This window comes from Rhamphochromis longiceps, linkage group LG22, assembly GCF_057381845.1.
Source record: "Rhamphochromis longiceps isolate RC_006_pf linkage group LG22, R_longiceps_female_GT1.1, whole genome shotgun sequence".
In the NCBI taxonomy this organism is placed as follows: Eukaryota; Metazoa; Chordata; class Actinopteri; order Cichliformes; family Cichlidae; genus Rhamphochromis; species Rhamphochromis longiceps.
This window is the reverse complement of record NC_140577.1, coordinates 32675139-32700766: the sequence shown is the minus strand read 5'-3', so window position 1 is coordinate 32700766 and position 25628 is coordinate 32675139. Positions and strand designations below refer to the sequence as shown.

Sequence of the window (25628 nt, the reverse complement as noted above, 5' to 3'; positions counted from 1 at the left end):
AGAGGCTGCAGCCTGACTGCTCAGGCTGTGGCTGCTGGGCCGGGGTCGGCGTTGACTCGGCGTGTTAACGTCACTCTTGGTTCTTGGCTAGCTTAGCGTTAGCAAAAAAGCTGAAGTTATGTTAGCAACATAATGCATTTGTGTCTGTCCTGGATGCACTTCGCTCTTTACCATCACTCTCCATAACGCTGTAGACTGCGCCGCTGTCACCTCAGATGTACGAACTGAAATCAGCTGATTGTAGCGTGAGGGCAAGTAGAACTGATTAGTGGGATCGATAGGCAAGCAGACTAACAATTCCCCTAGCAACTCCAAGGAATTGAACTACTGGGAACCAGTTCAGGCTAACCCAAGAACTGGTTCTTGAGTCCCATCCTACTGTGGCGTTGTCCTTGAGCAAATGTCTGCAAACATCAATGAACTAAAGCAAATCTGTAAAGAAGCGTGGACCAAAATTCCTCCACAGCAATGTGAAGATAAAGATAAGAGAAAAGGTCATATAAAAAACAATCACTTGTGGCTAAAGGTGGTTCTAAAACCTGCTGAATCATTTTTCACAGGACTGTGAGTACAACATGTAAGTATTCACTGGTACACACAAGTTTTGAAAACATTTATTAAATAAATAATGCAAAATATTGTTGTGAGCAGCTATTTAATAGCTGTTCTGTATGCAGCCGTTATTCTTATACATAAGTGTTAAAAGCAGATTCATGTGGTGATCTGTAGCTGTGTTATTAAAAACTAATTTAAGACTAAAGCCCTGAGTCATTCAGTCTCTATTTAGTACTCCTACCTCCCTCTTTGTCTGTGGTCAGCTGATGTACTTCTGCACGCAATGGTCTGCTGACCCACTGCAATCAGATAAGGTGCATGTGTGTGTGTCTCTGTGCATGTAAAGATGGCAGTGAAAGCTTGCTCACCCAAGTCAGCCTGTAATGACAGGATGCACAAGCTCCTCGTTGCATAGTCACGAGGTCGCTGCATAGTCTCGCATAAATCATCATGCTTTGTGATCAATTTTAATTTAGTTACTCACCTGAATAGGATTCAGTACAGTTATGTGTGTGTGTGTGTGTGTGTGTGTGTGTGTGTGTGTGTGTGTGTGTGTGTGTGTGTGTGTGTGTGTCATGATGATTTACAGGACTCTGACACACATACTCACTCAAGCTTGAATGTAATTTCTGAGGATTACATGGGTCATTTCTGTCATAATAGACTGTAGATTGAGTTTTCCCATTGAAATCATAATAATGAACGGAAACAATGAAAAGTCTTCTAAGGGATTCAAAATGTAGTTGCTAGTGTTGTAATATTGTGGAGATATTTCCCTGAAATGACCTTGGTGTTCTGGTGCAGGAACTTTTTGCATGTTCTCTGCTGAAAAAGCAGTCACAGCAAAGCCTCCGTAGATTTCATCGTAAAGCAGAGCAACAGCTGTATCCACAGCTGCATCCTCAGCTGCATCCTCCTGCTCTGACCATTTGGGGGTGCTGTACAGATCAGTGCTTGTTTCAGGTCCTTTTCTCCCAGTTTGGAAGACAGAAATTCTTTGTCGGCATCTGATTGCTGCTCTGATATTAACATGTGCTCAATCCAAATTCCTGAAGAGGGAGTTTACCCACATTCTTTGGACTTTTTTTTAATCAAAAAAGATCAGTGAGACTGTATCCTCTACATAACCAAACTATGCAGCAGGTATTGATTTTGCTGTGGAACTGGAGAATGGTGAGCTCAGACAAACTAGATGAAAGAAGATGTGTGGAAGGGATGTGGACCTTTGCATGGAAACATAATGTGCTCTTTTAACTCTTTTTAAAAAAAATATTTTGCTGTGTGGTGGAGCTAGAAACTTGTTGTACATTCTGTCTTACTGGATTGATTTCACCGTGCCCACATGAGCGATCTTTAAACCCGATAAGTTCCTCGAACTGAACAGTAGATATCCATCAAACTTTTGGCTGATATATGTTTGTGCGTGTGTTTGTGCGCGTGCAAGTGTGTGTGGGACAGACGGTGTGCCCTGTCCGTGGTGGGTCGCAGGGAAACGAGCCACTAGACGAAGTTCTGCGATGGCTCTCCAGTGAGGTAAAATTGAGTTTGGCCTGTCTGCAGAGCTAATCAGCTCTGTCTGGCCTGAAACCCGACCACTCAGACATGAAAGGCAGATGACGCTGTAACAGAGCAGGGTGGGAGTCACCAGCAGCCAGCATTCAAAAATTGGCATTAGTGATGGGTGTGTTAGCTGACTGTGGCTGCATAGTCAGCTATCAGTGGAGGTGTTGGTTTCTGCTGGTAATACATTTTCAGTGTTTGAAAATATTCAATTAAATTCAGTTTTATTTATATAGCACCAAATCACAACAACATTCACCTTAAGGCTCTTCAGATTGTGTGGTACAGAAACTACAATAATGCAGAGAGGACCTAAACAATCAGATGAACCCCTTTCAGCAACCACTTGGCGACAGAGGGAAGGAAAAACTCCCTTTTAACAGGAAGGAACCTCCGACAGAACCAGGCTCAGAGAGGGGTAGCAATAAACCTGTAGAGTTTGAAGGGGCCTAGATGAACAGTTGTTAAGATGGAAGAAACAGATGTCCATACAGACATTTCTCAAGTGCGTCAGTCAGATTTTTCATTTTGCATTGGATGATAACAACCCATTAAAAATGTTTAGGAGACTGGAAAACGTGTGATGCTGAAATAAACTCCCGGTGGAACAATTCAGGTGGAGTAATAAAGTTATTTATTTATTTATTTTAAAGATAAACATGTGCTTATAAAACATTTGTAATAAGTAAAATTCCGAGAGTATTCAGTTAAAGTTAAGGAAAATGGAAAATTGTAGGTATTTGTTGTATTTCAAACCAAACCCCCTCACCAAAAACTTTGAACAAACTCCAGAAACACTGCTGCCTTCCATGGTCCAAATGTCTCCTTAAGAATGCACTGAACCAAAGTGAAAAACTGTCCTATGGTCTGACCAATCCAAAATTTGGACTTCTTTATGTTAATTTATAGGCCTTGCATCATCTGGGTTACGGAGGAGAGGGGCCACCTGGCTTCTTATCAGCACACAGTTAAAAAAAAAACCTAAAAAAACCAGCCTGTTTGATGGTACGGCCTCATTGATGATACCAAGACTCTACATTGCATTGTATATATATTACAGCAGCTTGGCTCCATAGTCAAAGACCCTACACCTGTCAGCCATTGGACTACATCTAGCAAGATTTGAAACGTCAAGGACAAGAATGGGGTGGTGGTGGAGCTCCGCCAGTGTCCGGGCGTTGCTGTCAGCACAGCAGTTTGTCCCAAACAACATGCTTGGGAACTGGAGGGTTGGGGGTTCTTTTTAAAAGTGCCGCGTGCATCATTTTTCATTTGTAAATGTTATTTAAAATATTTAGGAAAGTCTGCCTGCTGGTGAGCATTTGCAGCTTTTGTCTGTTTATATGGATTGTACTGCTGGCTACACTAAATGTCCTGCGTGCCAGAAAACAGGAGAATGAATCTATATTCTGAACATTTCATGGTTGATGAGCAACAAGAATCACATTTATATACAGTATGTATGCAATTTTCCATTTCTCACAACGGCCAAGAAACAGTAAAGCCTTCCAGAGTTTATCAGTTGTGCCACTTAAAGTTTTTACAAGATGGAAAAAAACATGTTAAGAAGTTTCAACTAGGCTCCCTGTGGATCTTCTCACAGTGGCACTGGCATGGATTTACACAGTAAACTCAAAGTGTGTGTGTGTGTGTGTCACTTTTAGCTTGTGGTTTAAGGTCCCATAAACTTCCTGGTCAAGTGGGTTTGACCCTGGTGTAAGTTATTTTGTTTGACCTCTGACCCGATGTGTGCAGTGTGTGTGCACGCGGGTGTCTGTACATGACCTTCCAGTCCGGTATATTGTTGCTCACGGCCCTCTTTATGTGTTGCTATAAGCAGCAGCAGGCGTGTAACCTCAGCCTCAGCCTGGAGAGAGATGAGAGGGAAGTGGAGGGGGGGGGCGGCAAGGTGAGCTAAGTTTCATGATGGAAACATGAAACTAGGTAAAGGGATTTTAAACTTTCCAAGGACCCTGGCAGTAAAAACATCGACTAAAAAAAGTCGAAAAACACAAATTGAAGACTCCAAAAGTGAGCTCATTATCTCTTCCAATCTTTTCTCTCATCATATTTGGGATTCTCTAATATCTGTAATCAACGTAAACTCTGAGTGCCAAACTGCAGCATGAGGCTGGAGCAAACGTCGAGCAGTAACGTATAGGAAAAAAATCTCCTGGAGCTCGTCTTCATAGTTTACATTTTGTCTTCCCCCTTTGTACCCGTGTCTGTGCTGGAGCGCATGCACCTCATAGTTGGCGTGCACACTGTATTAGGGGCCAGCTGGGCTGGCCTGTGCTCTACACATGAGCCTGATTATGACTCAGTATTGCATTACTGACATTCCTCCATAGCTCTCGCTCTTTTCTCTTTCTATCCCCCCCCCCACACACACATGTTATCGGCATGTTCCTTTTTCCTCCAGATTTGCTGACCAACCTACCCGCCTATCCATCCATCTATCCATCCCTCCATTTCTAGCCCTCCCCTCCATTCCCACCCCAAAGACTGTTTGCCCAGCCGGCACGTGATCCGTGCAGCTTCAGATCGAATCACCCCAACTTTTATTCCTTTTTTTTGCCTTTAAGACTTCCTGCTGCCTTCTCAGCGACCCTTGAAGCCGTCATTGTGCGTTACACATGTTGCTCTGGTCCTAACACCGTCTCACAGTATTTCACATACAGCTGAGGAGGAGGAGAGGAAGAGGAGGGAGGACAAGGGGGAGGGAGGGGTTAGAAATTGAAACCATTAGGCAGCTCAAAGAAAATGTCAGTGTGTGTGTGTGTGTGTGTTTGCTCAGTGATTGGCTTAGTAGTTTGAGCTTGTTCTTTCTGTCCTCGTGCATGTGAGGAGGTGTGGGTGTGTTTCAGGGAGAGGGACTGCTACTTCTGGTGCGGCGCCATCAGTAAAAGGAGCTGACAGTGTTTTGTTTTTGGGAAGTCGGGTTTGGAGGAGAGGATTGAAAAGCAACCCTGAAGATAAGAGTGGTAGCGTACGTGACAGGTAGCAGCTCACCGTTTTAAAAATCCCACACTGGGTTAATCCTGTGTGAGGAGACGAACGGAGGGAGGGGAGTGGTGGAAGAGGAGGAGGAGGAGGAGAGGAGCTACTGTTCAGACCACTCCTTGCAGCTCAGTCTTTATGCTGCCCAGCACGAGAAGACTGGAGAAGTCGGGGGCTGTCTCTCTCTCTCTTCCTCTCTCATCCTTCCTCTGTCACTTCCTCCCCCTTCTTTCCTCTTTCCTCTCTAGCGCTCTCCTTGCCAATCCGTCCCTCCCTCTCTCTCTCTCTCTTCCTGACTTCCTCTCCTCTCGCCTCCTGTTTCCCTTCCCCTCCCCTCTCTCTCTCTCTCTCTCTCTCTCTCGCTCTCGCTCTCTCTCTGTCCCTGTGTGTCACTGGAGAGCGTCTCAGTGTGAAAATGCCATCCTGCTCTCCAGACTGTTGCCTCTTACAGGCTGTGGAGGTAAGAGACTTCTGCATGTGTGTGTGGGTGTGTGTGTTTGTTTCTTTTATGGGTCTCTGTCATCAGTTTTGTGTGTGCGTGTCTGGTTGCCAGTTTGCATCCCCCCCCCCCCCTCAGGTCAGTGTGTTTAAAACTTTTCTCAAACAAACTAATGCGTCATAAATGCAGTTTTTGTCCCCCCTCCTTTGTGGCATCTGGGAAGAGAGGAGGCGGTCTTCGGGCTCTGCAGGGGCAAAGAGTGCCGTGACGTTGTTTCTGGTTGCGCTGGGAGTTTTTCTCCATGTCTGCATGCTGTTGCTCCTGACGCTCTGTGTCGTTTCCAGACCACCGCGGCTGCCGTTTACTTGGCATTTTTGCGTATTCCCGCTCTACGGGGGCCTTGGTCTGAATTAATTTTCCGTGAACCCCCCAGCCGCCCGCCAGCCGCCCACCACCTTCCAACCCTTCGCCCATCACTAGGTTTTTCTCTTGTTTCATGTAATTTTCAACAGTTGCTCCCTGGTTGGCAGTCTGTGAAGTGCAGGGCAGCCGAATCCCCGGCTGTGACCAGAGGATGTTGGGACGTGGGCGTGTGAGAACACACACAAGAGCCACCTACCATTTCTGAGATTTAGAAGATAATTTTGCCTCTGTGGTTTGCTCATATTTGTGAGGGCAATCTGTCCCTATGTGTGTGTGAATCTGCTCGTAGAGTGGTGTGAAGCAGCTGGCCTGTGGTTGTCTGTGCAGCAACACACTTGAAGAAGCCAAAAAAAAAATACACCCGGCTTAAATGTCGGTCTGGGCACTTTGGCTGAAATGGTTCAAAATGGCGCAACACTGGGAGGTACTTTGAACTCTGCCCGCTTGCTGCTCCCAGCGGTGACATTTTTAATGACAATATACAACACGTATAAATCCACCACACGGTTTCGCCATCAAAGTTCAAATGTCGGGGTGGGGGGGCAGATTTTTAAGCTTTTCCAAGTGCAGATATTCTCGTATGTGAGGGGAAACGTCCGTTTCGCTGACGTCCGTTTGCTGCGGACAAAAAGGGCTGAACTAAACACTCAGGGACCAGCCAGCCTTTCCTGGACGTCATCCTTCTTCTTATTTTAAGACCTTCTTGTGTTCGAGTGACAGAATATTGTGAACGGGACCAACCAGAGCACCTGGTTATGGAGGTAACTGCAGCTGGTCATCTGTTGTAGTCTCAGCTTTTGTTTTTCCTCTCTCTGCAAATGCTCCTGACAGCAACTTCATGCCTCGTACCTGTTTTTGAAAACATGACCTTTGCTGCTGTCATGTACACATATCCTCACCATCCCTCTTATGTGTGTGTATGTGCTTTCAGATAGTGAAGGTGTGGAGCGAGGATGGGGCCAGCAAAGTCGTGGAGATCCCGGCCGACATGACGACTCGAGATGTGTGCCAGCTGCTGGTCTACAAGAGCCACTGCCTGGATGACAGCGCCTGGTCGCTGGTGGAGCACCACCCCATCCTCGGCATTGGTAAGAATCTCAGTGTTCTGTGTGGATCCCAGTGCGGACAGCGATGCTCGATCCTCGCCTTTTTTTTCCTCCTTTCTTTTTTGCAAGAAAAGGGATTAAAGCTACTTTGGTTCTTGTATTGTGTTTATGCAGTGATGAAAAGGTGATTAAACACCATTAGAAGTTTCAGTGAGGTCGTCAGATTGTTACAAATCTGTTACATTATAACATTTTCTAAAAAAAACCTGGGAGCTTTGATTTTACTTTCCTGTAGATTAAAAGAAAAAAGCACATAATGCGATCCATGAAAAAAGGAATTTTTTTCTTGTAGCTTCTAATAAGAGAATAAACGCTTCCTGCTAAATCTCTGCATATTTGCCTTGCGTGTGCTTTTCTGCAGGTGTGTGTGCCCTGTGTATTCACTTGATCACAGCACCAGTGTTTGCATGGCTTTACCACTTGAGAGGGAGGTGTGGTGCTTGTAGGATTAAGCATTTTCCATGTTCTACTCACATGCTTTTCCCTCCCAAATAGTTTGCTCAGAGAGAGGGTGGGGGGAGCGAGAAAAAAGAGGTAGAGGGGGCGGGAAAAAAAAGGAAAACATAGGACTCGTGCTTCGTTTCTTCACTTTTGCCGTGTGTCCCTTTTTGAAGCTTTATTTTTTTTCTTCTTCTTCTCTGGGTCTGCCTTTGTCCTCAATGAGGCTTTCCTCCTCTCGAGTCGTATTTTTAGAGTCAAAGGATTGCTTTGTGCTTTCCTGCTTGATCTGCGTTTCTGGGGGGGGAAAAAAGTGCACCGGAGCGATGGAATGTGAGGTGAGGAGAGGAGAGGGAAGAAGGGAAGGAGAGATGAAGGGAGAAAGAAAGAGAGAGACAGACAGAAGGTGGGGGTGGAGGGCGGAGAGGCCTGGGACTGAAGCGTCATACCAGAGCTGCGAGGAACCAATCGCCGGTCTCTATTGGACGAGCCCCTAGCCTTTCTAGCCAATCGGCCCTTTCCTGACTGTCCACAGGAAATTCCCCCACTTGTAGCCAACGAGGGCGTGCACGAGCGGACGCGCGCAGAGTCCAGACATTTCCACCCCTTAACTACAGCCAGAGCTAAGCAAGAAAAAAAGAAGTGAGTACAGCTTCAGTTTAGAAATGTGTGTTTGTGCCTCAGTGAAACAGGAGAACCCTGCCTGCACGTCCACGTCTAACTGGAACATCCCACCACTATCAAATTCTTACCTGCATCACTCTGAGATCATGTGCCCTCAACTTAAGATAGACGAGGACACGCACACACAAGCAAGCACACACACAAAGAAAGTAACTGGGCCTCCGTGGTGCACAGTGAGCAGGTTAGGTCTATGTGAGCCTGTAATGTGTGGTTGTGTGTTTGTCTGTGGTTTGTACTTTGCTTATGGCTTTGCTGCTCTCAGCAATCAGCCTAAATAAATGACATCATCTTCCTGCAAACCCCCCCCCTCCTCCTCCAACACCACTACCTTCACCTCCTCCCTCCTCTGCCTCACAGCGCTTCTTCCTCTTCACCGCCCCTCCTTATTTAACCTCTTAGTTCCTCGCCCGTCTCTTAGTAACAGGCGATGTTTTTAAAAAAAATCAAAAGTATTTATTTCTTGCTGCGTCATTGTACACAATGCTGATGTGGGGGTTAATGTGGCTAAATTTCTGCTGGAGACATCTTATATGGATCTCTGCATGTTTTTAATTCATGGACTCTGGCATAGCAGCTTTCCATGAATCACAGTTCTAAATAATCCTTATTATTATCTTTGTTCATCCTCTATCTGAAACAAGCCAGCATTCTTCTGATTGGCAGCAAGCAAACAAAAGGTTCTTGTATTTATTCATATATGTGAACAGCTTATTAATACTCTGTTACTCTGCGAGACACTTTAAAATAAAAATATCCTCGACGGTTCCAGTGTATGGCACTAGAATTACATTCAGGTTCAGCGCCTCAAAAGCTGTTTTGTTCAGCATGCTAGGGGATGCAGTTACAGCTCACAGTAAGTCCTTTAGTGACAAGGACACTTCTAAATATGCTGTCAACACAGGAGGGAGGAAAAAAAGTGGAAATGTATGCAAAAGAGCTGCTTGTTATGCTGTGGATGAATCCCTAAAATGAATCTAAATAAGAACAATGAACGGTGTTTTTGACATGAAAATCTTTTTAGTATACAAATGAGCCCTAAAAGCCGCGCTCGCAGATTTAAAACCGGACGGTTTCTGTTCGACGCCGTCCCCAGAGGGCAATTTCTTTTTTTTAACATTGCCTGTGTCTGTGCCCTCATTCAGAGAGATGTGTGGAGGACCACGAGCTGGTGGTTCAGGTTCAAGCCTCCATGAGCGGTGACAGTAAATTCCTCTTCAGGAAGAATTATGCCAAATATGAATTCTTCAGGAACCCCCTGGTGAGTCTCCTGCATCCCTAAAGTGACCTTTCTGTGACTGCCTCGGTTTAGCACGCATCCCCCACAGAGCCACGTAGACACAGCAGCACACACACACACAAAGAGTGAGAGAGGGGGAGAGAAATTGGGGTTCAAAAGGTTTTTCATCTTTTGATGTTTTTGAAATGCAGCAACAAATTTGTTGCTAGCAGCCAGCACCTCTGTGTTTAATCGTTTTAGCCAAAAATTAGAGGATTGTTGTGTTTTCGGGGTTTTTAAATCACCTTTTAGTCATTTTTCTGTTCAGGAATCGTCAATTAGTATAAGACAAAGAGTCACAGCTGGGGTTTTAAGCCCTCATTACATGACGGGTAAATGGCAATGCTAAAGTATTTTAGCTACACTCTCTGCATTTCCCGTTTCATTCTTCCTCCTGGAAGAAGCTAACGGTTTCAGTTAAAACTCATCATTATCCTTTTATCCTACCTTCAGACAGGTGCTAAAATCTCAAAATGCAAAGCCGATCGTCGTTTTTTTAAAGACGTACACGTCCCTACTTCTGGCAGCCAGCGACTCTGCGCCGAGCGGCCTGCGTGGCATCTTTTCTGGCGATGGACGCAGCGTGGGGCTGTTACTGTTGTGTGCTGGCCGGGTATACGGTGACATTATTGCTGTGGGTGATTTAGGTGTGTGTCAGAGCCAGCAGGTGACCTCAGCTCTGTGGTAATGAGCACAGTAAAACACAGGAGTGCTGGCCACGGCTTGTCAATCACGCTAAGAGTAGCGCTGCTGGTTAAAGGGGATTACATCAGCGGGTGAGATCATACTGCATCTACTCCGAGGGCTGGAGTGCCCTCTCTCTCTGTCTCCGCACCACTTTGGCTCTTAGTCCTTGTGTTGATTGAACACTCACACATCCCATACACACACACACACACACACACACACACACACACACACACACACACACACACACACACACACACACACACACACACACACACACACACACACATTCTGGATAGAGAAGCACTATCCTAAGTGGTCTGTAGTGCCTCTCTCTCTTTCTTTGTCTCTTTGTCTCTCGCTCACTGGCGATCTCCGTGTGTCTTTTCCATGCAGAACTTTTTTCCGGAGCAGATGGTGGCTTTTTGTCAGGAGTCTGATGGCTCAATTCCTCCGTCACAGCTCTTACAGGTGAGTTGATGACTCAGTGAAGCAATACTATGAATTATACGAGCCCTGATATCTCAAGAGCGTTACCATCTGTTCATCCAAAAATATGCATGCGCATGCACAGACAGATTATGGTGCTGCGCTCAATTTGCTTCCCGATTTTTAGAAATATAAAATAAGCTGCCTCATTATTTCACTGCGATATTCATTTTTAATTCAGATTTTCATTATGATCTATTTTAAAAGCAGATACCCAAACAGTGCTGCATTCACTTCCCCTGCAGCAGTGCTATTATAGTTATTTTTATTTTATTTTGGCTTGTTCTTTTTAATTCAGTTTAGTTTTTAATATTTGAAAATGTTTGTTTAGTTTTGTTTTCTCTTAGCTTCAGTTTGAGTTTTAAGGTCACAGGTCAGATTTGGGGAAAATCACAGTTATTGCAATAAAAACACAGAACGTGTTGAACGCGGTTGACTCATAGAGACTCATCCAGACTTTCAGCAAACACGTCCACTAATGCCTCATCAGGCAAGCTGTAATACAACTTTTTACCCAACTAACAAACACTCAAACTAAGGATATTTATTTTAGTTTGTTTTCCAAGTTCCACCAAATTATTTCAGTTAATTTTATTTATTTATATTTTATTTTAGTTAACAAACCATATTTAGTTTTGGTTAATTATAATATCCTTGCCCTGCAGCAGTATTAACGATAGATGTTGTTGTGCGTTCGTTTTCCAGAACTTTCTGAACTCAAGCAGCTGTCCAGAGATTCAGGGCTATCTGCATGTGAAAGAGCCTGGACGCAAGTCCTGGAAAAAGCTCTACATGTTCCTGCGCCGCTCCGGCCTTTATTACTCCACTAAAGGAACATCCAAGGTGAGAAAGTATTGCTTTATTGATTGTGGAAGTGGTGTGAAGTAAACTAGATCTAGGGCTTGTCAGCTGCCTAATCCCACAATTTGTGTGTGTGTGTTTGCGCTTGTTGTGCATTAGCTTAAATCATATATCGCCACCCTCACAACCCCCACAGGAGCCCCGGCACTTGCAGGTACTGTCAGACCTGGAGGACAGTAACGTCTTCACCGTCATCACGGGCCGAAAACTTCACAACGCCCCCACAGACTACCAGTTCTGCATCAAGGTAACACACAGACAAACCACAGACTGTAAATAAAGATGCAGCCACAGTGACATCACCCACTGGTTTGTGAAATCATGTTTTGAGGCTTCAGATTTTTAGGATTTTGGCCGCTTGGTTGTTATTTTTGTGGAGCCAGAGGTGACTGCGTTTGGGTGGTCAGAAAGCTGCATCCATAAACAGATATGTGCTATATTTAGCCATGATTTCATCCTAATTTTTGCTAAATAACATGGAAGTAGAACTTGACTCAGCAACACTGAAGCTAAGAGTTCTCGAATAGTTTGTTAGTAGAAGTAGTCACACTTCAGGCCTTATTATTAGCCACATAATTACACACAAAATGCTCCAAAAGGTACCAAATGCACAAACGCAGTTAAAGTGCAGTGATTCAGATTAGCTGAAATGTAGCTCAGCGGGCAGCTAGCAGCTACAGCTGCTAATCCGCTAATACTGCATAACTTCAACTTTAATAAAGTTTCAGTGCATCAGTAACAATGACTGTATACAGTCATTGGTCAGTAACAACACATCTCACCTCTCATTCTGTGGTTATAGAGGAAAGAACTGGCTGAACAGACTGTAAACATGCTGGGAAGTTGTGCTAACATGGGAGTCTGTGGGGATTGGTTCAGTCTTAGAGTCAGCCTCTAGTGGTCATTACAGGAAGTGCAGTTTTTAACTTCAGGGCTCCCACTAGAGATGAATATTATTGTTCTTTAATAGCTAAAAAATGTCTCATTTGACAGATTTTTTCACAGTTTTGAAATCTTTATTTAAAGTCAGTACTTCTCTGCATATGTTGTATGTAGTGGGCGTGTCTGTGAGGACACATGGGTTTAAAACAGCACAGCAGGGGTTTAAACACACTCTAGTACTGTGCCCCGCTCCGGGTGGTATCTGCGGTGGGCGTACCTGCTGATCTGGGATAAGCTCAGGGGGATAAGCAGGGATGGCACAGGGAATCTGGCCCACCTGACCTCTTCACCTCTCTTTTACACACACACAGACACACACGTGCTAGACGATTGGCGTGTCAGATGCTGTCAGCGGGGGTGACAGTGCAGGATTGGGTGAGGGATTTTTCTTGGTGGGGTGAGGGGGTGGTGGGGTTTGTTGCCATGGTGACATGAATGAATTTATCAGTATGGGGTTGTATTTAGGGAGCAGTGTGCCTCATGCCCTTATTGGTGGTGGAAGGAGGAAAGGAAAAAGGAAAAAGTCTAAGCTGTGATTTTGGACAGAGTTGCCTGGAAAGTCGCAACTCTGTCCATAAATAAATCATAAAAAAATAGATTTTCCTAACCTTACTGTATCACTTACTTTCATGTTATTTGACTGCATGCAGTGTATAAATATTTAATAAAGATTGGGTCATGTGGAAAATGCTAAATTCTTTTCAATCGACTCCTGATTGCCACTCTAACCCCCAAAGCAGTCAGATCTTTGCTGTGATTAGGGCGCAGACCTGTGCTGACGAGCACAACAGTGGCTGCACTGTGACTGTGTTCTGGCACGGTCACATGAAGCCTTATTACTGTTCATGTTTGCGATGTGCATCTCGTTAATCTAATTCCCCGCTGCGTCCTCTGTTTGGTCGACAGCCCAGCAAAGTGAGGAGCGACTGCAAGGAACTGAAAATGCTGTGTGCGGAGGACGAGCAGAGCAGGACTTGCTGGATGACTGCCTTCAGGCTGTTCAAAGTAAAAACCCTGCACTTTTCTTGCGTCGCAGTTAAACATTAATTAGTTAGTTGGTGCTTGGATGTTAAGCTGATGCCTTCTCCTCTCTCCTGCCCCCGTAGTACGGAATAGTGCTGTATCAGAGCTACAACGTGCCCCAGCAGAGGAAGTCTAACCTCTCGCCTTTTACTGCACCTGTGGTGAGGATCTGCTCTCTGTGACATCGCCTTACTGCAGCTCTGCTCTAACAGCAGGGACGAATCCAGATTGATGCATGAATTAGCCGATAGTAATCTTGGGACGAAGTTCAAAGCTTCTTAAGAGGAAAAAACTTGTTTTATTGAAATGCTGAAATAGATTTTTATATTCGGATGACCAGGCTACTGCTGACGTTTGCTGCTAATGTAAGCAGACAGTTTACAGCAAAATGGCATCCATTAAAAAACATCTTATCCTATTTTTTTAATAAGTGAATATTTACATACTGTTCCAACACATGCACAGTTAACAGGAGAATTGTTTTTTGCAGGTGTGATGTGTAATCCCCTCGCACCATGAGGTGTTGAAAAAGGTGTCATAAGCTGCTTTGGAAAGATTGTGAATAGAATTAGTCGCAATTCTCCACAATTGAAGTCTGTGCCCTAACCTAGAGATTAGATACTTCTACAGCGAGTTAGCCTGTGTTTAAAACTTCACACACATACTCACAAACCCCGCTATCTGAAAGTGTTAGGCGATCAGTGGCAGCTCAAACTAAAAGCAGTTCCACTCAGTTTTCCTGATGTTTCCTGAACTCAGCGTTCAGTTTAGAAGCTGAAGCTGGGTTTGCCACTGCGCTTGTTCAATAGAGTAATGGTGTATGATTATCAAAGCTTTTAGGAAACGGTTAGAAAGACCGTGAGAAAAAATTAACACAGCAGATCTTCGAGCATTATGTTTAATTAATGTAACTTCTTCTGAAAGGTGTTAGGATATAATATAACAACGACTCCTAAAAAGGGGAAAAATTAATGTTGGATTATTTTGTGAAGAGTAATATTATTATATTATATTATATTATATTATATTATATTATATTATATTATATTATATTATATTATATTACATTTATTATAAGAAAGTCTTGACTAATTTGAGTCCCACAGCCAGATAGCCAGCAGAGGCTTGTGCTTTTCCTCAAAAGGGGCATTTGTGGATTGACTAAAGTGGGTCTGTGTGCAGACAGGATTTGTCATGCTCCAGTGAGTGTGTCTGGCTTGTTTAACCCTTGACCCTTGTCTACCACCCCTCCACCCTTTTTCTTGTATGCCCCCTCCCTCTAACCCCTACCCAACCACCATCACCCTCCACCCACCCTGCCGCTCTCCAAACAGCGAAGCGTATCTGAGAATTCCCTGGTTGCCATGGACTTCTCCGGGCGGACCGGTCGCGTCATCGACAACCCCATCGAGGCCCAGAGCGCCGCCCTGGAAGAAGGGCATACCTGGAGGGTAAGCAGAGGGAGCAAGGATTCTGTTCTGCAGGGTGGGCTTAGATAGGAAATAGAGGATATCTGACTAGAAGTGCAAACGTATTCAAGCCGCAGCTGCTTTGTGTGATTACCACAGAATATGCAGGAGTTTCCCAGTATATTTAAAAATTGACTGCTTTTATGGATGGTATGCACTGAAGCCTTTCATACCCTACAAGGCTGCGTTTTCTTTGTGAATTAAAGTGTGTAGTAGTTGCACTTTACCAAAGCTGTGCATCCTTCAGTAGAGTGTTTGTTATTGGACTAAAAAGAATTGAAGAGAGTGATTCACAGTAAAACATTCCTGTGTTTGTTTTGGTCCAAAGTGATGTTTAAACATAGTTTAGTTTGCCATGAGGGTTACACACGTGATGGGCATGGCTTAGGGACTTTGACTTTGAGGGAGTTTTGTTTTACATGATGATATCTAACGATAAATGTGGTGTTTATAGAAAAGGAGTCAGCGTATGAATGTCTTGGGCAGTCCCAGTCCCCTGCATCCATCTTCTCTGAGCACAGGTACTCTCATGTGGCCTAGCAATAACACCATGAGCAGTATAAATACATTTACAAATATATATAATATGGTTGTGTCTGTCTGTGTGCGTGAAAACCTCCCGTGTTTTTCAGTGATTCACAGGACACAGGTGTGGTTTCATGGTCGTATCATGAGAGAGGAAGCCCACAAAATGATGATACAACAAGGCCAAGTCGATGGGTGAGTTACGACATTGTCGAACGGAGAGCGCTCCTCACGTGAAGGCTCCGGGAGGAAGATAATTTTGTCAAAGTAGTCCAAGTGCTGTCAGGATGATTGTGCTTTGGTTCGTCAAAGCAACAACACACACAGAGCAAGTTTTAATGCTTTCCAGAAACTGCAAAAGAACACTGCTCAAAAAATTACTGGAGCACTTTTTAATCAGAATATTGCATCAAGTCAGTTAAACTTCTGAGACCTGATGTGGTCAGGTTAGTAGCAGAGGAGGTTTTAATCAGCTTCAGCTGCTTTGGTGTTGATGAAATAAACAACAGGTGAACTAGAGGGGCAACGATGAGACAACCCCCAAACAGGTGGAGGCCACTGACATTTTTCCCTCCTCATCTTTTCTGGCTGTTTCTTTCACTAGTTTTGCACTTAGCTTGGGTCTGTGTCACTACTGGTTGCATGAGACGATACCTGGACCCTACCAAGGCTGGACAGCTTGGACAGTACAAACCAATCAAGATCAATGCGAGCCATTACTAGAAGATTTGCTGTGTCTCCCAGCACAGTCTCAAGAGCATGGAGGAGATTTCAGAAGACAGGCAGTTACTCTGGGAGAGCTGGACAGGGCTGTAGAAGGTCTTTAACCCATCAGCAGGGTCCACTGTGCAAGGAGGAACAGGGTGAGCGCTGCCAGAGATACAAAATGACCTCGAATAGGACACTGGTGCAAATGTCTCTGACCAAACAATCAGAAACTGACTTCATGATGCCTGAGGGCCCGACATCCCCTAGTGGACCCTGTGCTCACTGCCCAGGACATTGGAGCCAGATCTGCTTTTGCCATAGAATACCAGAATTGGCAGCTCTGTACTTTTCACAGATGAGTGTAGGTTCATCCTGAGGACGTATTAGAGACATTAAAGGATGTGGAGAAGCCGTGGAGAACATTATGCTGCCTGTAACATAGCATGACCGATTGAGTGGTGGGTCAATGATAGTCTGGGAAACACACAGACCTCTACAGGTTAGGTGACAGCACTCTGACTCCCATTAGGTATCAGGGTGGAATCTTTGGAGCCATTCTCAGACCCTACTCTGGTGCTGGGTGGATCCTGGTTTCCTCCTGTTGAATGGGAATCTCTGATCTCATGTGGTGAGAGTATCCACTCAATTCCTGGAGGATGAAGAAATTGATACCATTGACTGGCCCTGCTGGCCTGACCTAAATGCAACAGAACACCCCACATTATGTTCTATGTTTCAGTGCATCTGAGCAACCAGGTTGCACCTCAGTCATGCCCTGGTCCAGATCTGGGAGGAGATGCCCCGGTACACCATCCATAACCTGCTGCATCATTTTAAATTTTCAGGATGTCTTTGAATTCAGCTTTCTGTAGGTTGATCATTTAGTTTTCATCAAACGATGTGGCATCTTTTCATCCTAACACATTACCCAGTGGAGTAATATCCAACGTGATTTTTCAAAGTGGTCCATTAATTTTTTTGAGCAGTATATTCAAGGTGTGTATTATCAAGCATATGGAAATTCATGGTAGATATGTCAGTCCTTTTTATAAGGTGGTTGAACTAGTTCTCATGATGTAATCTTTTTCTTTCAGGTTATTCTTGTTGCGGGACAGTCAGAGTAATCCCAAGGCATTCGTGCTCACCTTGTGCCACCACCAGAAGATCAAGCACTTCCAGATCCTACCGGTCAGTGTGATTACAAAGCAAGAAAAATCTCACCGCCTCTGTTAAGATGCACTGAAATGAGAAACGGTGTGAAAATGACACAAATTTGACTTCTTGTTATAGTCTGACTGCTAAACTGCAGTCACAGTCTCATAAACCAGCTGCTGTGGCTTGTTGGCATCACCGGCAAAGGAGTATATTTGTCCCCAGAAGCAGGTCCATCTTTAAAAATAGTCTGCGATGCAGTTTAATTCTATAGTGTAAAAAAACCCTACGGCAGACTCTGCCCAGCGAGCCTGCTACACTCATTTAGCATCACCACCAACCCGTGTCCAAAGTACGCTGTGCTTTTTTAAGATTTTAAAATGTGTTTTTTGCTTCCTCCCAGGCAGCCGTGCACTTAGATTTGTTTTGCTGCAGGACAGAAATCAGCTCGAAACAGCTCAGAGGAAACAGATCAATCAGTTATTGACAAAGATGCAGTTGCATGGAGAAAGTGTTTTAACTTTATTTGGAAAAAGGTATATATGTATTTCAGACTGATTACATTGAACTGATAATAGATGGCCATTCTCCTCCAATGGAGTTTCTGTCCGTTCAGTCAAAAGTGTAAATGTTAAAAATGCCCAGTTGATAAAACTCATTCATGTTCATCCATCCCTGATATTCTAGTGTGGATCAAAGTGACTGATAGACAAACTAATCTGTAGGAGTATAAAATTTGTTAGTTTGTAGTTTATATCGTCAAAGAAATGCAAAAAGTAGCCAGTCGGATCACTCCACAGACTGTACTGAATATTAATGTCATCTCCAGGTCTGAGAAGGGATAATGTCCTAAACCTAACCCTAAACCTAACTGGCTTCATTAGTGTTTGATATTAAATCATTTGCTTATCTTATAAATGCAGTACAGTGGCCTGGCTATGTAGACCTGGATGTGATCATCTGTTTGCACTCCTGTCAGATGTTCCATGTTTTATCGTTACCTCATAAAGATCAGTCTCTGTCATGTGGTGTCTAAACTATCTCCTCTCCTCCATCTGATTCTGCTCTGAAGTGTGAGGAGGACGGTCAGGTATTCTTCAGCCTCGACGACGGCGCCACCAAGTTCACCGATCTGATTCACCTGGTGGAGTTTTACCAGCTTAACAGAGGAGTGCTGCCCTGCAAGCTCAAACACCCATGCACCGCTGTGGCCTTGTGACACTCCTCCCCCCCAAACCTTTCTTTGCACACCTCTCTCCCTGAGATCTCCCTCCCTCCCCTTCTGTCCCCTTTACCCCTTCCCTTACCAACGCAGTGGGGGTTGAGGAGATGGAGAAAAGTTACGTCCTGTTTTGCGGATGTGAACAACTCTGCTAGGAGCCAGGACTGGAAGTCGATGTCCCCCAGTGGGTAACGGCCAAGTGTCGAAGACTGTGGACTCCTGCGGTTGTTTTGTTATTGGTGTTCAGACCCCAGAAAAAGACCAGCGTGATGTGAAACCACAAGATGGCTACAGTATGTTTCCAGTGGGTCTCTTGGATGGATCCCTTCCTTTAGAGTCCCAAACCTTTCAGCCCCACCCACCCACCTTCCCCATCCTCCAGGCCTGATAAGCTGTGGTGCCCGCCCTGTCCTCGATACCGAGGTGGGCGGGGAGCGCCACCTTCTGACTTCCTCAATGATCATCAGGGATGGACGGGAACCTCCCTGGGTCCCATCAAACTTGATCCAGGAGTTTTCTCAACCTGTGCAGTCCAGTCTGGATAAGCTGACACCCTGCCCTCCACCCCCCCGGAAACACATGACGTGGCATCGCTGCCGTGTCCCGACCCACAGACCCCTGATGCAACCCCAATCCCGCCTCCACACGAGCTCAGAAAAAAGTCGGGAGAGAAACGAGAAGTCGCTGAAAGGCAAGACGAGCAGAGCAGGGGCGAGGGTTTGCTGAAAGGACAGAGGAATGTTTATCAGGAAGGCTGTACAAGCCTCTCTTGTAGAGTTGATTACTTGATGTCATTTTAATGCTGTTTTATTACTGTTGATTCAATGAAGAACTTGTTTTGCACTCCCGAGCGGACAGACGACAGCTCTTTAGCTAAGAGAAGCTGCCTCCTCTTCCTCCTTCACTCCCCTTCTGAAAAGCACGCATGTGAATTTCCATCAGCTCTGGCTGGATTACGGTGGTGTGGGAGCACAGTCACATCATGCAGTGCTTTCCAGTAAGGTTTAAGAACATCTAACTAACCTCCCCAGCCGTGTGTGTCGTACCAACAAGACCACAACAATTAAAAAACATGAATGTGCTCTTGAACCAGCTGTAGGTGTCTCAAGACTTTAAGGAAGAAGAGGAAGATTTTCAAATAGACTCACTTTAAAGTGTGTCGAGCCCAAGCTTTCTACCATTTCGGTCTTTTTTTTCCAATCAAAATGGTTATTTTATCTGTTGGTGAATTTGTCTTTGAATGTTTTCCTTTTACTAAATAATTTCTGAGCTCTCTGCTTGCACATTTTTAAAAAAATCAGCCTGATTTGTTGTCGATGGGTTGGAGCTGTCGTGTTCGGATTCTGACCACTGTTCCCTCGTTGAAAGCAACAAAAGCACTCTCGAAACTTTTATTAAAAACATTTTAAATATGAAATTTGAACAAATTACTTGAAACGTGAACTCAGTTGTCTGTGTGTCAACAAGCAGTCAAATGAGCTTCACTCGCCTTAAGTGAAAATTGTGAGCCTTGTGTATAAAATTGAAGCTATGTTTTAAAAAGTAATGCACATAGAGTAACACGTTTGGGATTTTTTATTCAGGGGTGGTGGAAGAACATCATGAGTGGGGAGAAATGGTGGGAGATTTGGGAAACAGTCCTTTTTTGCTTTCTTGTCAAGAAATGTAACACACTCACAGGATCTGTACGTTAAATATGAGGCTAATGCTAGCGTGACTAGCAGTCTTGACTCTGTGCAGTTAGAAAGTCTGCCTAAAGCCACCTCTAAAGTCAGTAATCAACATGTTTTATCATCCTGGAAACAACAGTTTGTGAAAGTTATCTGATGTTTTTACTGAGCTTGGCTAGCTGGCTGTAGACTGCTAGCTAGCATCACACATAACTAGCTAGCTTCTCATCTCTGCCTTCTTTTCTAACAGGAAAGCAAAAAATATATTTTCCAAAAGGTCTAAAAGATTCCTGTAAAGTAAAAATCCATTGGAACAAAACTTTGAAAACATGTACTGGTGATGCAATCTCAGATCTGGATAAAATGTCAGTTAACTCTATATTTAGATATTTCCATTAGCTGCATGAAGTGAGCACCATTGTTAAACATCAACAGGGTCGCTAAATTACAATCAAGCAGAAATGGCTTCTTTCTTGATTTTACAATCAAGCAGAAATGGCTTCTTTCTTGATTTTACAATCAAGCAGAAATGGCTTCTTTCTTGATTTCACAACCAATCCATCAAACAACAAATCCACCGCTACAGAGACATAGGAAGCTAACATTACAGAGGGGTTTCGCTTAGTTTAGTAGTACCAGGTCATTGTTTGAGTAAATTAAGGGCCAACAAGTATTTGTTTTTGTTCTTTCATTTTGAAAAAGTAAAAGTATTCAATTATTCAAGCTTCTCAAATAACAGGTTTAGTGAACTGAACCTCCAGTTTCAGATTGTTGTACTAGCTGTGTCACCTTTGGTTCTTGAGATTTTTTTTCCATTCTTTATTTTTTGTAGACACATGACCCCTAACCATGTGACATTAACTTGTCGGCCATTTTGGACATGTGACAATGTAGGATAAAGTGAACAAGGCCCCAATCACACAAGCCTACAGACTGGTCTGCAACCAGCTGGAAACCACTGGTCATGATGGGGAAATAAGTATTACTTGAATGCTTGCAAGTAGTTAATGGAGGTTGATGGTTTTCACTCGAAAAATAAAGTCTCAGTCACACATGCCTTCCGGGTGGTCAGTGGCCCCTATTTTTCCCCAATGACCCACCTGTCAGTATGGAAAACATTTTGGAAACTGTAAAAAGTGCAGCAAAAAAAGGAAACAAGGAATATTTGTATTTATGTAAAAGTTGTCCTTTTTTGAAACATGCTGGTTGTAAATCTCAAGCACAGCTTTTACTTTGAAGAAGGAATCCTCTCCATCTCTGGTTTGTGTGACAATTTACTACTGCTCAGAGAGTAATTACAAATATCTTTCAGACATACATGACACACAGCGATGCAAATATGCTAGCAACCAAAGGAGTCATTGGGAGGTTTCCATTATAGCACCTACTTTGCAACTGATTTCACCCAGCGAGAGCCACCAACCTCCTGGAAGTACTACCAACCAGTCCGTAAATATGTTTCCCTGACAACTAGTGGTTGTATCGTTTCTAATATGATGCCATGTGAGAAATCTCAGTACACCAAAATTTGACCAAAATCTTCTAAATTGACTAAATTGGATATTAGTGATGGTTAGTCTGTAAGTCTAGCTGCTGTGATAGTAGATCTCATGGAAAACATTTGTCACGTGAATGTGTCCAAAATGTGTTACCATTTTACTGTTTCGGTTTCCTTGAATTTTTGGTTGAACGCTAGCTTTATACTAGAACATACCACATGTATGTTACAGAGAACGAGTTTGCTAATAGGTGGCTAAATGCTAAACACAGAACCTTAACCTTATGCCCAATCTTAGCATTCATGGTTCAAAACTCATTAAAGTGGCATCAGTTTGTGAATCAGTCGGTATCATAAGCTTTTTCCCCCCTCTACCTAGTTGGTCTACTGAAAAAAAATGAGCTGTCATCAACCAATTCATGACATGTAAGAGAAAATGCCAATTGTTGATGCTTGTTGCCAGGTCTCTAAAAATGAATCTGTAATAGTCAGCATAGAGATCAGTTCCAAAGAATTAGATTCACATAGAAATTCCTCTCAAAGTAGCTTAAACAGATCACGAGTTAGTTTATTTTTGACCTTATTTATAGTAACAGGAAAAAGATGCCCAAGAAAGGAGACGAGGAATCCTTTTTGTCATTCCTACTGTCACATGACCAACTGAACCCGTGTGACATAACACCTGCTTTTGTGCAGCACCCGTCCCGCCCTCACCTGCAGTTTCCATCCATCCTACCCCAGATTCACAGGGTTAGAATGAGGTCGGCAGACTCTAAGCACCGACACTGATACACACACACAGACACACACACAATCCACTGCCGCCACCAGCCAACTAATCGCGTGACTTAAACGACTCACCAGCTCTGCACTCCACCAATCAGGCCTTTCTGGTCAGTCAGGTCAGACTCTCTCCAGGGATTGGATAATGCTTGAATCCCCCGCCCCCCTCTCCCACCTGTGTCCAGCCTGTAAGCTATATGACCCTGTGGTAAATGTGTGTGTTGGTGTGCGGATGACCAGACTGTTATATTCACTCTTCAGGAAGTCTGCTGGCTAACGCGCTTGCCCTTTTAGAGGCGGTAAGAAGACAGTCTGGTAAAGTCGGGGGGGTAAGCTGCAGATTTAGAGGAGACGGGAGTTTGACTGGAAGTTTCCCAGCATTCCCAGTCATCAGTTTAGGTTCTTCCCTGTCTGACAGAGGATGAAAGCCACGTCACTATGGGTCAGCGGGGACAAAATCACCGTCCTCCCTCCATTTTTTTTTTTAAGTCACTGTGCTACAATGCAATCGTTCACAGAAGTCCAATCATATGAATATATACCAGTATAAAGTCTTGTTTTCAAAGTATGTGAAGCTATGGAGAAGATGTAGATCTAACACTGTACCTAGGTCACAGATCACTATGTATGGGCTGTTATGCTTTTGCTCATAACTCCATGTAAAATGAAGAATGATTTGTTTTTTCCTTTTTTTTATTTTATGATTGTGTGTATAACTTTATTGTGTATTGTCTTTGGTTTGCCACAAAATGACGTATACCACAGCATATACAGTATTAATTAAATTAAACTTCTTTTTTTATTTTATTTTAAGAAATCAAACTGGATTTTTGGCATGTGTCAAATTTCTGAACTTCAGTTGTGTTTATAAGCTGACAGGCTGTCGGAGTCTTCATCTCTGCCAGGTTTCAACTCTTTCAGTATTCCCTCTCTGTCATTTATACTCCATGTTTGGATATTAAGCCCACACACACAGCATTGTTTTTTGATGGAGAGCGCACACGCTAATTCTTAAGCTTTTCATCACAAGTAGTGCAATTATAAGCTGTAGCTCCAGAGGATTGTGCATCTCATTATAATGTCTATGTTGTCTGATTATTTTTCTTAAAGGCGCGTAACATTTTTTTGTTTTCTCTCGCAGCACGTGCCTCTTTCTGAAACGGTCACAGCTCCCTAGTTGCCGTCCGTCCACTCTCACACTGCGTTTCAAATTAGCTGTGACTGTGAAATGCAGCCTTACCGGAACTAAATGCTAATGTGGACGTCACACGTCAGTCCCACTGAACTTCGGTGACTTACACTATAGGTGCAAGTGAAGCTAACTCATTGTTTTTATTGCTGGGTCAAAGTCATCATAAGTTGAAGTCAAATATAAAATTCCAGGGAGGAAAAAAACAAAGGATCAAATGAACTGTAATCATTTTTTCTGATGTACACTCCTCCACTGTGCTTTGCTTCATTCTGTCTGTGCGGCTCCTGGATCTACATTGTATCCTTTTCAGGTATTTTTTGTACAAATAAGGGACTGATATATTCTCTGTTTATTGGAAATTAGAATAAAAGACAACATTGCTATAAACCAAACATGCCTGACTCCTGCTCTGTTGTTCTCTGCTGTTTGAAGTTTGGATTAGATACGCTATGTACTCTCACTCGCTTTTATTCTTGCAACCAGATTCCAATTTTGGACATTTTCATTCTTCATGGAAGATTTTCAGGATTAGTAAATCAGATACTCCTTAGAGTATTCCAGTCTAATAAGGTACAGGAAGCTGTCTTTCTCATTTTGCCTTTTTATCATCAATTAATCTTTCATTTGAAATGTGAAGCAAATATATTTAACTGTAATAAATAATGTAATTTAAAGGCTACAGAGATAGCTAGTTAGCTTCTAGGATTGTCCATTGTATCCAAAAAACAGTTACTTTTGAGTATTGTGCCACCCCTTATTTCTTTATATTTTTCCAGGAAATGGGAAACAGCTGCAGAGATTTCTGGGGGGAAAAAACACCTGACACCTTTTGCCGGTTTCTAGCACAAACTGTGATGGAGCCTCCACCGTGTTTTACAGGTGACTGTAGATCCTGCAAGTCACTGTAGAGTTTCTGCAAGTTTTTGTTGCACCAGAACTTTCAAATTTGGATTCATCAAACCTGTTCCTGGTTTTCAATCCAGGTCTCGCATACTTTGCATATCTCTACATTTCCCTTCTCGTGCAGAAGATAAAGTAACATTAAAAGGAAATTGCTTTTGTTTATTTATTTTATTCTTTTATTTACTTCTTTTGATAAAACCCACTAGCCATTTGAGTAAAAATAGATGAGCCTTAGACCCCAACCAGTCACGGCAGATGGCTTCCCCTACCTGAGCCTGGTTCTACTGGAGATTTCTTCCTGTTAAAAGGGAGTTTTTCCTTCCCACTCACTCATACAGAGTTATCTGATTGTTGGATTGTTTTCTGTGTTGCTGTATGGTCTTCATCTCACAATATGAAGATCCTTGAGGTGACTGTTGTTGTTAGTTAGCGCTATATAATTACAACTGATTTCAATTGAACTAATAATTTGTGCGGAGTGTAGTACAAATGATACTTTTTGTTTTTAGTCACATCTCCCGGATGGACCACTTCACTGGTTACCTGGCTCTCCACTAAGGTCCCCAAATATTCCGTTTTTTACGGTGGCTCGAGATTTAGAGCACATTGTCCAACACTCATAAGGTCTTCAGGTAAGACAGTGAACCCTCACTACCCCCCGATCTGTCCATCTAGGTGTGTGGATGCAGCTTGCAGTGCAAAAAGCCAGTCCAGTGCTTTTTTTTTTTAGACCAATTACCACTAAACTAGGACAGGGTAGAACACTAACTAACCTCACATGTAGTTAGGCTAATAAATGTGTAAGTATACAAATAGCTGGGCAACACAGTGGTGCATCTATCACCTCACAAGTTGCTATTATCAGTGTTATCAAATGTTACTGAAGCAGAAAAGGATAACACCTCAACCTGCACCACTGCATCATTGGAGCAACATGTTGAATGTCACTGGAATTACTTTTGTTTACCTGAATCAAATAATTTATTTTATTAGTTTGACTTACCTACAGACAAAAGCACGAGT

At 43.4% G+C, this 25628-nt stretch overlaps 1 protein-coding gene across 3 annotated transcripts in view; it reads left to right on the top strand.

Moving 5' to 3' along the window:
• LOC146644338 (growth factor receptor-bound protein 10-like) overlaps positions 1–24088 on the top strand; it is a 52885-nt gene extending 28797 nt beyond the window's left edge. For all 3 annotated transcript variants that reach the window (XM_085395151.1, XM_085395152.1, XM_085395153.1), the window contains 12 exons: positions 6909–7065; positions 9348–9463; positions 10565–10639; positions 11363–11500; positions 11655–11765; positions 13367–13465; positions 13567–13644; positions 14818–14934; positions 15407–15473; positions 15585–15672; positions 17280–17373; positions 18410–24088. In XM_085395151.1, the coding sequence (XP_085251277.1) occupies positions 6909–7065; positions 9348–9463; positions 10565–10639; positions 11363–11500; positions 11655–11765; positions 13367–13465; positions 13567–13644; positions 14818–14934; positions 15407–15473; positions 15585–15672; positions 17280–17373; positions 18410–18556 (1287 nt within the window). In that variant the 3' untranslated portion in view covers positions 18557–24088. The remainder of the gene's footprint in view (positions 1–6908; positions 7066–9347; positions 9464–10564; positions 10640–11362; positions 11501–11654; positions 11766–13366; positions 13466–13566; positions 13645–14817; positions 14935–15406; positions 15474–15584; positions 15673–17279; positions 17374–18409) is intronic.
• The last annotated feature ends 1540 nt before the right edge of the window (positions 24089–25628 follow it).